The 15,379-nt window shown below is 35.7% G+C and overlaps 3 protein-coding genes across 3 annotated transcripts; all 3 read right to left on the reverse strand.

Annotated features, from left to right (window-relative positions):
- Nucleotides 1-1,049: 1,049 nt before the first annotated feature.
- LOC122600463 (L-type lectin-domain containing receptor kinase IX.1-like) lies at nt 1,050-3,304 on the reverse strand. The gene has a single exon (XM_043773180.1). The coding sequence runs from the start codon at nt 3,220-3,222 to the stop codon at nt 1,186-1,188; it is 2,037 nt and encodes a 678-aa protein (XP_043629115.1). The 5' UTR covers nt 3,223-3,304; the 3' UTR covers nt 1,050-1,185.
- A 694-nt stretch (nt 3,305-3,998) lies between these two features.
- LOC122600704 (L-type lectin-domain containing receptor kinase IX.1-like) lies at nt 3,999-6,531 on the reverse strand. The gene is made up of 2 exons (XM_043773458.1): nt 4,666-6,531; nt 3,999-4,179 (listed from the first exon to the last, which is right to left on the reverse strand). The coding sequence occupies exons 1-2, from the start codon at nt 6,511-6,513 to the stop codon at nt 4,153-4,155; spliced, it is 1,875 nt and encodes a 624-aa protein (XP_043629393.1). The 5' UTR covers nt 6,514-6,531; the 3' UTR covers nt 3,999-4,152.
- Nucleotides 6,532-9,167: 2,636 nt separating this feature from the next.
- On the reverse strand, nt 9,168-11,241 carry LOC122600530 (L-type lectin-domain containing receptor kinase IX.1-like). The gene has a single exon (XM_043773258.1). The coding sequence runs from the start codon at nt 11,203-11,205 to the stop codon at nt 9,193-9,195; it is 2,013 nt and encodes a 670-aa protein (XP_043629193.1). The 5' UTR covers nt 11,206-11,241; the 3' UTR covers nt 9,168-9,192.
- Nucleotides 11,242-15,379: the final 4,138 nt, after the last annotated feature.

Raw genomic sequence — 15,379 nt, forward strand, 5'->3', positions numbered from 1 at the left:
GGATTCATTGTATATAAGTAACCTGTTTAAACTGAATGAATCGTGTAAACAAGCTGATGTGGAGGTCTCTCATTGGGCCATGTATCAGATGCCTGGTGGTGCCACGTTGATTTCTTACACGATTCGTTCAGTTTTAGCAGGTTACTTACATAGAACCCAACTAAAATTTCTTTCATATAATAGTAGTTGGTCACAAGTTACTTACACAGATACTTTTCCCTAAAAAAGGATATGTGTATAGTTGTTTGCCTACTTTTTCAAACCATTGGAAACTGAATTCCAATCAATTTCAATTTTAATTTTAATTTATTTTAAAGAAAGTCACTAGAAATTTCAAGTTTCCAATCAATTTCACTCTTGATTTTAATTTTGGCTTTTGTTCAAATAATGTTTTACTACACTAAAAGTTTAATTTGACATTTTCCACCAAAATTTGATCAATTTAGCTCTGAAACGTATTTTCTCTCCAAAATGAATTCCAAGAAAGATGAGAAAAATAAAAATTTAGCTATGTATTGTTTGAAAAATGATTAGAGCAATAGCTTTGTCCTGAAATCAGTTCTTTGGAAAACAAAAACCAATAGCAAACAATACCAACGAAGCCCACTAGGCTTTTACTGTAAAAGAAGCCCACTAAGTTATGTGGATTGTTGGGCTGCTGGGCTTAGCTTAGAAAAGAAAAAAAAACAATAGAAATCTTCCAAAAATCAAAACGAGGCTATATGCACAAACAAAACAGAAAGGGTGTTGTGAGAGTGGGTGACCTGGATAGAGATTCTCTCGAGTTCACCAACTTGATTAGTCAAGTTAGTAAAATCTTAACCTTTAGATTAAAATTAAGGGTCAAGATTTAAAGTTGTACTTTAAATTTTAACCATTAATTTTAATCCAAAGGTTAAGATGCCTCTAACTTGACCCCTCAGGTTAAAAACAACTTGAGGGAATCTCCGTCCGGGTGACCTACACTTTTATTATTTTGCTTTTGCACAATCCGAGTCGTCTCTTTTTCACTATGGTTAGATTCGTATTGTACCAGTTAAACGATGGTATTTATACTAGCTAATACTGGATATACATTGAAATATTACAAGAGTTAAAGATTTAAAGTACCCCTCATTATATGGATACAATCACCGAACTAAGTTCTAACAAACAAGGATATAATTAAAGTAGTAATCGAAATAATTAACGACCATATAAGTAAGATGAATCTAAGGACAAGGCCTTTTGGTTTGACAAATCCTCGTTAGAGACAACTAATATTGGCGACATGGCTGGTGTTAAGTAAGATGCAACTGGCATCTTTGAGGGTAGTATAGGCATGGAAGTTTCAGATTTCAGTACTTGAATTACTTGTCTCATCGTTGGCCGAAGTTCTGAATCAGGGTGAACACACCATAAACCAACCCTCAGCAAACATTTGATTTCTTCTTCATGGAAAGCCAACCCCAAACGTGAATCAGCTGCTTTTAGAAGACTCCCGGTTCCATAGAGCTCCCAAACCCATTCTATTAAGCGTGTTTGATTATCCTTGCCCATGTAGTCTATGGGTTTGCGTCCACAAGCTATTTCCAGTGCAACCACTCCAAAGCTATACACATCTGATTGTTTGCTCGCCATGCCAGTTGCTACACATTCAGGAGCCATGTAACCCAAGGTTCCAGCCAACATTGTCGCCTTTGGGCTTTTGTCATGGTCAACCAACTTAGCTAGCCCAAAATCACCAAGTTTCGCATTGAAATTTGAGTCTAACATCACATTACTAGATTTAATATCTCTATGCAAAACACAATGCTCCCATTCTTCATGTAGGTATAGCAAAGCAAAAGCAAGCCCATGTGCGATTTTGTATCGTGTGCCCCATGACAACAAGCTCTTTCCCTTGAAGAGATGTAAATCTAAGCTTCCATTTTCCATAAACTCGTAAACAAGCAAGAGTTCTCGTTTTTCGTGGCACCAACCTGTGAGTTTCACTAGATTTCTGTGCCTTAAACGGCTAATGATCTTTACTTCGGATGCATACTCTTTGATCCCCTGTTTTGAAGTCTTGGACACACGTTTCACTGCAACATATGTCTTCGTATCTCTCAAGAAACCTTTGTAAACCGCTCCAAAACCTCCCTCTGCAAGCTTCATATTATCTGAAAACCCGGCAGTGGACCGAGCTAACTCACCGTAAGAAAATCTTCTTGGGCCTGTGACACCCATTTCGAACTCATTGTTCATCTCAGCAGTAAATCCAAACTCCTCCTCTTCATCTAGATTCTTTTTGTTCTTCCTCCATAAGCAAAATAAAAGTAAAGTAAAAAAAGTAACCACAACCCATGGACCAGCTATTAATCCCAGCACACGTCCAGTCTTGTTTTTCTCCTTGGGTGGTGGCTCAAAAGATTTTGGGCTGTTAGTTGGTGGTAAAGCTTTCTCTTTATCAACTTGTAAACTAGAACTATTAAACATCCAAGATCTTACATTGTGTTTTTCAAAAAAATCCAAACTAGTTGAAGCTGAAAACCCAAAAATAACCCATTCGGGCAACACGTCCCTTAGGTCAACGGTGTAATCAAGTCGACCTTGCCTTACAAGTGTATTGTTTCGATAACCTGTAAAAGAGACACTGAGATTTTTTGAAGTGGAGTCATACTTGATCCAAGCTTCATATTCTTTCCCATTAGGGATGTCAGTCATCCATTTTTCAGACTTAACAGAGGTAAGAGAGTTAACATTGATACCTACATGATCATCCTGACTCGAACCTTGACATTGGTCGTCCCATACATCGTTACAAAAGGTATCAAACTCCACCGCAACAAATGGATTTGTATTTGAATATATTTTTGTATTGAATGGAAGTCCCATGGCTCCTTGGCCACTTATTACAGAATTATTTTCCGCTAGGAAGAATGTGAGCCCATCTGAGTAACGGTAAGGATCATCCGGGTCTGAAGCAATCACAAATGTAAAGCTAGTAGAGAAGCTAGCTAGCCCACTATAAGTATGGTCCCAAAGATGAAGTGGTCTGATGTATGTCACCCGACCCGCTAAACTGTTGTGAACTATACTTTTATTTTCTGATGTCACTTGAATTCCGCCGTCAGATATATTAGCAGCACCTGACAAAGTGTACATATCCTTGAATTTTGGAGTAATATTTGAGAAATTAAAAGTAATTGAAGTTGCATAAGGGATGAATAACGCAAGAAGAAAGCATGCTAAGATGCCCATGTTTCTGAATCCTTTTTATTTTTAATTTTTTTGCTTATAAAAGAAGTTGCACATTTTTTGGCAGCAGGTTGCTGGTTGGCAATTAGCATGAATAATGCTTATCATCACTATGAGGACAATATCTGAAGTTGATATTTGTAGTGCTTGACTCAACTGTGCCAAATCAAAAGTCTTCTCTCTGTCGACTTGCTTTTTCGATGTATAGTGCATGTAGGACATGGGCATTCTCTTTCACATGTTTTTTCTCTACAAATCTAGAGTATTATTCTTTCATGAGGTTGACTCTTTAGGAGGTTGACTTTAGCGTTGTTGACCCAACTTGAAACCGATAACCCGTCAACCCACTAACCTTATTTTTTCGGGTTAGGCTCGGGATCGGGCTGAACCTTTGGGTTAACAAGGTCGACCCGCCATGAAAATATTTCAAGTTTATATATTTGTTTTAATAGGTCAACTCACCAACCAATTTGACCTGCCAACCTGACAATATAACCCATTTGATTTGAAATCAGTCCACCAAACCCACAACCTGTTTGTAGTTTTACCTGAAATCAACCCGCCAACTCGCCAACCCAATTTTTTTTGCTGGTCGGTTAGGTTCGAGTTGACAAGTTGTAGGTCAGGGTTGAAATTTCTAACCCAAAACTTTTAATGGGTTGGGTTTACATGGGACTTATCATCTTTCACGACATGTTTTGGGTCACCATATGATGCAGATTCCCTTAATTAAGTATTTAATTATAATTCACATTTATGTTAATTTTTTTTCCTTACAAATGTTTAATCACAACAATTTTTCGACCCGAACGTTACAATAGGAAGATTGGCTACTGATCAACTTCATCGACAATTCGTTTGTAATTGATTAAACTGTCAATTTGAACACAGATCACATGAAATAAATTTAAAAATCCGTGAATATATGATCCATCATGCATGTATTTGTCCTCCGTTTACCTGAAATGAAGTATTTTACTTGTGAAGCGTAATTTAACCAGCAGGAACATAGTTGAAACACAGCTGAGAAGTGAATTTTCAGTAGGCTGATAAATGTTGATTACTAATTCTATTACTCCTAGAACAGTTACAAAGTGGGAGTATTTATTTTAAGCATCTTAAAATGATTCTTTTTATTTCAAGATATGAGTTAATTATATGATTACGAAAAAAGTAACATTATCATTTGGGAATACATTTAACTGTTACAATGGATATATAAACATTTAGAAGGTTATGCTCCAGAGAAGTTGCCAATACCAGTATTTAACGACCATTTAAGTAAGATTGTGACAAATCCGCATTAGACATGCTACTTGATGATTGGAATTCGACGTTTAACTTGACACCAAATGAGGACGACATGGAAGGTGTTAAGTAAGATGCCACCGGCATCTTAGAGGGAATCATAGGCATGGAAGCTTCACAATTCAGTACTTGAATTACCTGTCTCATCGATGGCCGATGTTCTGGGTCAGGGTGCACACACCATAACCCAACGATCATCAAACGCTTAATTTCTTCTTCTTTAAAATCCGTCCCTAGGTTTGGATCAACAGCTTCTAAAAGAGACCCGATCCCATAAAGCTCCCAAACCCATTCTAGTAACCTTATTTGGTTATCTTGAGACTTGTACTTAATGGGTTTTTGACCACAACAAATTTCCAGTACTACAACCCCAAAGCTATACACATCTGATTCTTTGCTTGCCTTGCCTGTCACCACACATTCTGGAGCTATGTAACCCAACGTTCCAGCCAACATCGTTGTATGCAAGCCTTTTTCATGGTCAACCAACTTTGCTAACCCGAAATCACCAAGTTTCGGATTAAAACTTGAATCCAACATCACATTACTTGATTTAATATCTCTATGCAAAACACATTGCTCCCATTCTTCATGTAAATACAGCAGAGCAGAGGCCAGACCTTGTGCAATTTTGTCTCTCAGGCCCCATGTTAACAAACTCTTAGGCTTAAAAAGATGTGTATCTAAGCTTCCGTTTTCCATATACTCATAAACAAGCAGCAGTTCACGTTTCTCGTGACACCAACCCTTGAGTTCCACCAGGTTTCTGTGTCTCAATTGGCTAATAATCCTGACTTCAGACGCATACTCCTTTAATCCTTGTTTGGAAGTTTTTGATACCTTTTTCACTGCAACGTACGTATTTAAATCTTTCAAGAAACCTCTGTAAACTCCGCCAAAGCCCCCCTCTCCAAGCTTCTCTTTATCTGCAAAGTCACAAGTTGCTCGACATATTTCTTGGTAGGAGAATCTTTTAGGCCCGGTGCCCATTTCAAACTCCTTGTTCATCTCAACATCAAATCCAAGTTCCTCCCCTTCATTTTCAGCATTTTTGGTCTTCTTCTTTTTCTTCCATCTCCACAAAACGAATGCAAGCACACTCATAATAATAATTGAAATTGATAATCCAACTATTAATCCCAACTTCCTGTTTTTTCCATTCCCTGAATCAGGGCTCGGGTTCAGTTTCAGCTTGCTATTTTTCAGGTCTGAACTATCAAAAGACCAAGATTTCACGATATTTTTCTCAAACAGAAATCCAGTTGCTGCTGAAAACCCAATGATAACCCATTCGGGCAACACTTGCCTAAGATCAACGATGTAGTAAAGCTCATCTTGACGAACTACAGTATTATTTCGAAAACCAGTAAAAGACACACTAAGATTCTTTAAAACCGAATCGTATGTGATCCAAGCGTGACAGACTGCACCGCCACTTACATTACTTAACCATTTCTGGGACCTAACAGATATAAGAGAGCTAATACTTATACCCACATGGTCACCCATGGATTTATTGCTAGAGTTCCTTGGATCCCAGTATGGGCTCCAAAAAGTATCAAACTCCACCGCAACAAATTGCTTTGTCGTATTTATTGTGCTACCATTAACCGGAAGCCCCATGGAACCACCGATATATATGTCAGAGTTATTCTGAGCTAGAAAGAATGTGAGGCCGTCACCATAGTATGAACGCCCTTGCGAATCAATGACAAAGGTGAAATTTGTAGTGAAGCTTGCTAGCTCACCAGATGTTCTGTCCCACAAATGAAGTGGTCTGAAGTATGTAGCCCGTCCGGCTTTATTGCTTCGGTTTGGTGTAAGTTGGATTCCTTCGTCAGATATATAAGCTCCATCACCTTGTGTAACAATTTCGTGATTCTGAATCTCCGGGCCAATATTTGTTAAGTTGATGGTGATTGAAGCTGCTGAATAAATCAAGATAAAAAAGATATATATGATAAGATGTATCCTAAAATATATCATTTTATTAATCAAATTAAACATTTTAATGAGCGTTGTACTATAGTTTGTTTACTGAGCTTATTATCCTGAAGGACAAGAATATTTATAGTACAGGTTGTCTTGTTTGTAATCTTCTCTTCTTATATATTTATGGAATTTTGTCGACGTTAATTATGAATAGCAAAACCCTTTATTTATTTATTTTTGTTTTTATGTTATTTACTTATTTTTATGGTTGACTTAAGTCAACGTCATATCAAAAGTCTTAGTTGTTTGTCGACATATCAATTTTTCATATTGGACAAAAGGTCGACTTGGAGTTTTTGTTTCCATTCAAATCATAAATAGCTTAAATGATACGTTTATATTGATGGTTGCTGAAGAAGCTAGTCAAAATAGTGATTCTTGTTAGTGCTCGACTAATGTCAATTAGATTAATTTCTATCTAAGATTTCTGATCTTATGCGTCCATGCGTATGTGATCCTTAACATTTCTCTCTGGTACATTACTAACAACGTACATGTACACTGATTAGTTAGTCCATCACCGGTTGCGATCTTAAATCGTAGTCCAAATTAACCTAGTCAAGACCTAGCTTTTATGTCAAAGAGAAACTAAAACCTTTACTGGTGCCCGATATGCTAGTTGAATAACGATAATACGTACCAACACTTAAACTTATATATCTTTTATCAACTAGAAGTAGATGATTTGTATGCTAAATGCCGTTTTTTTGAAAAAAAAAAAGTTAGTTTTGTTTTTTTGTAAAATTAGTTTCGATTCAGACGTGTTGGAGGCAATTTTAACCAGCGATTTGCTGGATCCCCAACCCCCTCTTCATGAAAAATACCTTGAGATGACACTTTTTATTAAAAATGTATATAGATTGGCAACATATTGCTTTGTCGTGTGAAAGTGTGGAGTCCTTTAGTGTATCTAAAAACATTGTGAGCTTGATGAAAAGCTAATTCTTCTTGTGTCATCATACACAACACACGGCAAACATACAACTATACCTTGGTATACGACCAACTACATTAGTACACCTGATAAATCAAGCACAATCCTATCTTGCAAACAAACTGATCAAACAAACTGCAAGTACCCAGAAGAGATTAAACATACAAACTCACAATTTGTAACTAAACAAAGCACTATTAAACACTTCAACCAAACAACATGTATTTTTCATTCAGGCATTTGATAAAACAGCTTATGTGCATACCAACAGATTGCAAAAAAATACAACAATCAAACTAGCAATTCTTCCTGAAACCATTCACTAGCAGATTCAGCTTAAAACCTATACGTTTCTGTATATATCCTCATAAAATTTCAGCTGAAATCAACAAACAATCAAAACCATATGAATATAATACCGAATCAACTTGATAATGAAGACAATAAATTAATCAATGTTATTCACAATTAAGCAATTAAGCATGTAGATACAAATTCTCAGTCAAGTTAATTTGAAATTACCTATCTGAAGCCTTTAATGGTTGGAATAAAACCGAAAGATTTCTTGCTTTTTTTGCATAGTTTTTGAGGGCTGTTTGGAAGTTGTATTAACGCTGTTTTGTTTTGTTTTGTTTTTGCTATTTTAGCAGCTGTTTGGGCGCTATTTGAAGGCTATTTTGTGTAGATTTTCGTGACTATTTTGAGGTTGTTTATTCGTTTTTGGCAGCAGTTTTAAGGCTCTTTTGTGCATATTTAGAGGCTGTTGACCACTACATAGAGAGATCCATATACCAGTCATGAGCAATAGCGAAGCCTAGAGAGGCGGAAGCAGTAGCTTCTAGGACGTTGAGACTAATTTTGCAACTGTTTTTTTTGCAGATTTGGAGATTGTTGAGTCCAATTTTGCTGCTGGTTGGAAGCTATCTTGCCATTGTTTTCGCTGCTCATAAGTCACCAAGTAAGTTTTTTTCCCTACTTGCACAAATTTCTAGATCCAACCCTGCTCGCGAATGTCAGTGGGTTTTGTAAACGTGCGTCCACTCTAGAAAGCCCCATCGACAAACAGATTCCCATATAAACCATCGAGGAAGGAAACCCTACATCGTCAAGAGTCGAACCTGAGACCTTAGAGAGTAAATCTCCCCCCAACCCCGGCCCACCCTAATTCAAACAAGTAGCCAACCAAGTGAGTTTGTTATTACCTCCAGTGATTTAGAGCATGAGAGATAGATTAGATAAAATGGATTGTGAAGGTGAAACATTCATTGACCTTAGAAATCGAGGGGTCATGGGTACAAGTTTCATATGGAACAAATTATTGAGGCTTTCCATATTGGACCGAAGTTTTTTCTCTCACTTATGACGGGTTTCCTATTGTTTGAAGTGGAGATGATTGGGTGCACTGATCCGTCAATGACCCAATCCAAATTTTCCTTCCAACAAGCCATTAAAAAAAAAAATGGGTTTACTCAATTTGTCATATGTGATGGAATGCTCAGTTGTTACAATGAGTTTTTGTGATGATTAATAAGCAGTAAAATACATGGGAATTTGTAAAAAATGCAGTTCGTGTATAAATTAATTCAATCACTAAAATATGTTACAACAATTATGGCTTTTGTGAGATGATTACAGGAAGTTATTAAAAAGGATTATAAAAAAGGATCCTATAAGAAAGCACTAGTTTGTGATTCAGAATAAAAATTGATGCAAGTATTTGAAGACCTATAACTTAAAGGTCATCCCATTGAATGCAACAATGATACAGAAGGTGAAGAAGATGATGACATAGTATTCATTGATGACTCTGTGTTAGAGTTGCTACTTGATGATTGCATTTTGATGATGGAAGTGACACCATATAACGAAGACATTTGAGGCGACAAGTAAGATGCCACCGGCATCTTTATGGGAAGTAAAGGTAGGGGAGCTTCAGAGTCTAGTACTTGAATTGCTTGTCTCATTGATGGGCGAGATTCTGAGTCAGGATGTGCGCACCATAACCCAACAATCATCAATCGTTGGATTTCATCTACATCAAACTCTGACCCTAAACAGGGATCAGCTGCCTCTAAGAGAGTCCCCAACCCGTAGAGCTCCCAAACCCGTGCTACTAAGCGAATTTGCTTTTCTTCAGCCTTGTACTCAATGGGTTTTTGTCCACATGCTATTTCCAGCGCAACAACTCCAAAACTGAACACATCTGATTCTTTACTTGCCTTGCCGGTCACAACACATTCAGGAGCCATGTAACCAAAAGTTCCAGCTATCATTGTAGTCTGAGAGCCTTTTTCATGGTCAACCAACTTGGCTAACCCGAAATCACCTAGTTTTGCATTAAAATTTGTATCCAACATCACATTACTGGATTTGATATCTCGATGCAAAACACATTGTTCCCATTCTTCATGTAGATATAGCAGAGCAGAAGCGACACCATGGGCAATTTTATACCTTGTGTCCCATGGCAACAAGCTCCTGGCCTTGAAAAGATGTGAATCTAGGCTTCCGTTTTCCATGTACTCATAAACAAGTAGGAGTTCACTTTTCTCATGACACCAACCGATGAGTTGTACTAGGTTTCTATGCCTTAATCGGCTAATTATCTTGACTTCTGAGGCATACTCCTTGATACCTTGTTTGGAACTCTTTGAAACCTTTTTGACTGCAACATACGTGCTCAAATCTTTCAAGAAACCTTTGTACACCCCACCAAAACCTCCTTCCCCAAGCTTATCACTTTCAGAAAAGTAACTAGTAGATCTAGCTAATTCATTGTAGGAAAATCTTTTTGGCCCGGTTCCTATTTCAAATTCGTTGTTCATCTCGACATCAAATCCAACATCTTGTGCTTCATCTTCACTGCTTTTCTTCTTCCACCTCCATAAAACATACAAAAAAAGACCAGCAAAAGCAACCCCAACCACTAATCCAATAACTAATCCTACCTTGCTATTTTTCCCTTTAACTGGGTCAACATTATGTATTCCAGAACTATTAAAAGACCACGATATCACGTTATTTTTCTGGAACAATAGTCCAGTTGCAGCTGAAAAACCAAAAATAACCGATTCAGGCAACTCATTTCTGAGATCAACAGTGTAAAAAAGTCCATCTTGACGCACGACTCTATTGTTTTGATAACCAGTGAAGGAGACACTAAGATTTTTGGAAACTGAATCATATGTAATCCAAGCTTCACACTCTCTTCCGCCAGTTATATTGCTAAACCAACGCTCAGTCCTTGAAGAATTAAGTGAGCTAATGCTGATACCCACATGATCGTGAGGAGACGGGTCCCACCCAGTATTATAAAAAGTATCAAACTCCACTGCAACAAATCTGTTTGTGGCGTTAAGGGCGATGGGATCAATGGGAAGTCCCATTGATCCACCCTTTGTGATCACAGAATTCTTTTCAGCAAGAAAGAATGTAAGGCCATCAGCATAACTTGTATTCCCATTTGAATCAATCACAAAAGTAAAATTGGTAGAAAAGCTTACTAACTCACGAGTACTACTGTCCCAAAGCCGAAGCTGTCTAAAGTATATGGCTTGTCCAGCTTTATCGCTTCGATCTGAACCAATCTCGTTTGGGGTCACCTGGATTCCACCATCAGAGACATAACTTCCATTAACTTCTATTTCACGGTTCAAATTCTGTGGACCGATATTTGTCAAGTTGAAGGATATTGAAATGGCGCAAGGAATGGACACAATAACTAAGTAAATGATGATCATATGGATGCTCATGATTTGTAAAAAACACTTGTACAAGACACAGTTGGGTTATCGAAGTTAGATATGAATTTCTTTGGTTGTTGAGATGAATGGTTATTTCATTGGCTTGTTTTATATAGGTTTAATACTCTACTTGTTTGAAAAGTTCAAAGAAAACCATATATACGAGTAATATGAATATTTCTGTACTTTCTGAGAAGTCAAACCACGAACTGGTTTTCGTCTTGCTTTTTTTTTTTTTTTTCTCTCGTGGTCAAATGAACATAATGGTCTTGTTTTGCCACAAATACAAATAGGGGCCATACAAATATGAGTAACACTTTTACAAGTGATGATCACATAACAATCAAGGTGATACGTATCTGACAATCAAGATAACAGAGTGAAAATTTTGTACTCCACCCGTATTTTTTTTAAGATACTATGGTGTTTCACGTATATCGGCCATGGAGATTTGTAAAACATGTATATATACCCGACATATTTGTTTCCAACACACGTATATATACTTGTGTTACAAATCTCCATTAGCCAATATACATGAAACACCATAGTATCATAAAAAATATATCGTCCGTAAAAAAAATTCTACAATAGTACCAAGGCATCCAACGTTTACAAATTCCTCCCAATTACAAGATGATGTTAGATTATGATATTTGTCAAAATCTGGAGATAAAATTAAGAATGAAATTTAGTTGAATCCAAATGTCAAATTTATATGGTTTTAAGAGAATCTTTAGACTAATTATTTACTTGATTGTTATCTTTTAAAAGTTTTAGGGTTTAATCACTGGGTGACTAACGAACTTTTCCTTTTGTAAATGGTTGCCCAGTAAACATTTTTATTGATATATATTCCCCACAAACTTGTAAAATTTGTACATGCTTCACCAAATTTTGACTTGTTACCATTAATAGTCGGTTAAATGCATTTTTCCTTTTTTAAAATTATGACGTGGATATTACGTGGAAAAATAATAAAGAATTTAATCACCAGATTACCAACGAACTTTTCCATTTGTACATGGTTGCCCAACAAACTTGTAAATTTGTACATGGTTCACCAATTGTTGAACGGTTTATTGGTTAATATCTTTTTAAGTGATCTGGCAATGACGTGAAATATTTAAAAATATGATAGATTACAAAGAAGACATATTTCATTTTAGGGTTCATGTCAACTGGGGAAAGGGGAACGAACATTTGATTCTTATATACAGCTTTGGTGATTTGGAATCCATATCTTTTCATTATTAGTCCACATCATTATCAACCAAGTGTCACATCACCTTAAAAGATAGTAATCGATAAACAGGTTATGAGTTGGTGAACCATATACAAATTTTATAAGTTTGTTGGGCAACCATGTACAAATGGAAAAGTTCATTGGTAAATTGGTGATTAAATTCTTTAATTTTTTTCCACTTAATTTCCACATCACAATTTTATTAAAAGAAAAATGTATTTAACTGAATGTTAAGGGTAACAGGTCAAAAATTGGTGAACCATGTACAAATTTTATAAGTTTGTGGAAAATATATGTTAATAAAAATGTTTATTGGGCAACCATGTACAAAAGAAAAAGTTCGTTGATCATCTTGTGATTAATCCTTTTTTTAAAAATGAAAAATTTACATGTCCATATTTATCAAAATAGAAAGGAAAAAAAAAGTGACTTTTTGATTCATGTGTTGTCACTCTAACCTCCGTGCGGTCTCGCATGGTTATTAATATCTTGGTTTATTAATAAAGTTTACTGATGTTACATCAATAAACACCAATAAAATTATTCATTATTTTCCTTTTATTCATTCTCTCTCCTCGTTTTATTGGTTGACTTAAGTTAGTAATCTTTGTTAGTAAAAGTCCAATACATATGAAAAGTAGCTAAATGATGTATGTTAATGTACTGTTACCGATATCTAAATGGAGACCCCTCATAGAAATCCGGTTTTCTAAAAGAATCGGTAGATCAGTTTTTAAGATAATATACATATGCATAGTTGTCAAACTCGTACGAGTCACGAGTTGAGTCAAAATCAAGTGAAAACGAGGCGAATCGGTGGATGCATGACTCATTTTTGCTCCTGACTCGTAACATGACTCGTGTTTTGTTTGCGAGTCGGTCTGAGTCGTGTTCCGAGTCACGAGTCGAGTCACGAGTCACAAAATAATTTTTTACTTTTAAATTTTTTTCTTTTTTTTAAACATAATATGTTTTTAAATCTGATTTTATTTCAATAATGTTTACTATATTTAGCGTAATATATCAATACAAACTATATTTCTACAATAAAAACTTATATATAATTATAAACTTATATGTTATTAAATATCCCAACTCTTACGATTCGAGTCACGTTTCGATTCACGAGTCAAAAAATCAGATTTCGAGTCGAGTCAAAAATATCGAGTCGATAACTGTGTACATATGTGACAAGTGCAGTGTAGTGTAGTTCCTATGGCAACAATCGTGTAATCTAAGCGTGATAAACTCTCGGCCTGCAACAAACTGATCAATTCTTTAACCTTTGGACTTTGGTTGCAACTTTCTTATAAGATAATTTACACAACATGTCTGATCAATTTGAAATAAAGTATTTTTACTTCAGAACAAGTTGTCAAATTAGATTCCATGTCAAATGTTTTTTAAATAAGATTTTAGGTGACTCGGTCTTTTTTACTATCATTAACTTTCTTAGACACCCAATCTAATTAATAAAATCACATATACTGGCAAGATATTAAAGAAGGTAGAGAAACCAAGTTACATCATATGACAGGGACTAGTAAGTCATCAAGGCCAAAAAATGGCCTATTGGAAAGGCAAAGATACCATACGATGATACGAAGATAATCGGCTGGAACACCTCACTAAGCGCAATCTTTGTTACTTTGAATAGTGTCGCGTTCATCAGTTCATGTGCTTCCAAAAACACTGTCACCAAACAAACAGATAACCTCCATCATAATTGTCGACTCGTAAATCTCGACTCGACTTGAAATCTAATTTTTTGAATCGTGACTCGAATCATAAGAGTCATGATATTTGTAAATATGGTATTTTTATAATTATGTGCAAAAGTATTTATTAAAGACATATTGTAATGTATTAAGCTAAAAATAGAAGATATTATTATAATCAAAACAAATTTAAAAGTATATAATAGAGTTATTATAAAATAAATTTAAAAAATAGAAAAATAAAAAAAATTATTTTGTGACTCGTGACTCGACTCGTGACTCGACTCGTGACTCGGAACATGACTCGTAACGACTCACACCACAAAACACGAGTCATGTTACGAGTCTAGAGTAAAGCGAGTCATCCTATCGAGTCGTCTCGTTTTCCCTTTGTTTTGACTCGATTCGTGACTCGTACGAGTTTGACAACTATGACCTCTATGATTACCTCAAAAAAGTAAACCCACTCATTATACCTCTGAAGGCGGGGTAGAAATGGAAACGAATGAGATAGTGTTTCGAGAAAAAAAAATTATGTTTCATAAAGACCCTTGAGGTGTGTTTCTGTAAAATGTTTTCTAATTCTTCATTTTTAATTTTTTAGAATGAGCGCTTAAAACATATAAAAATGTTTAAAATGTGCTCAAATTGGAAAATTCATTTGAGAAAGTTATAAAACATGTTAGAATAGGGGAAAATAGAATGGAAAATGGAAAACAAAAAGGAAGTGATTTGTAAAACACCAACTTTTAATCATACACCACTAAACATACATTAAGGTATTGTATAGTACAATAAGGTGAAACATGTTTGGTTGTGTGCGATCACAAAATTGTGGTGTATACACCACCCAAAACAAAAACATAAAACAATTAAAAAATGTTTTTAAAAAATCAAGATTTGAACATGTTTTGTATTTTCTGTATTTTATAAGAAAACATAAATAGAAAAAATTCATATTTTCCCAAATCAAAAAATCAAAGACTCCTTTAACATCAACTTGAAACCAAGTGCTGCACTTGACAAAATATGACTCGGTCTTGCATATTTACTTAAATTGAGCAACTACGTGGCCCATCTATTAATTTTATAATGTACTGTATATTGTACCAACTGCCTTTATGATTCTATTCATATATCGTATATCTAAGAGCATGGGGTATGGTGGTGTTATGCCGACCCGGATAGTGAGTTGGCAATCAGCGCCGAACACTTCACC

Source organism: Erigeron canadensis, chromosome 5 (assembly GCF_010389155.1).
Source record: "Erigeron canadensis isolate Cc75 chromosome 5, C_canadensis_v1, whole genome shotgun sequence".
NCBI classification, from domain to species: Eukaryota; Viridiplantae; Streptophyta; class Magnoliopsida; order Asterales; family Asteraceae; genus Erigeron; species Erigeron canadensis.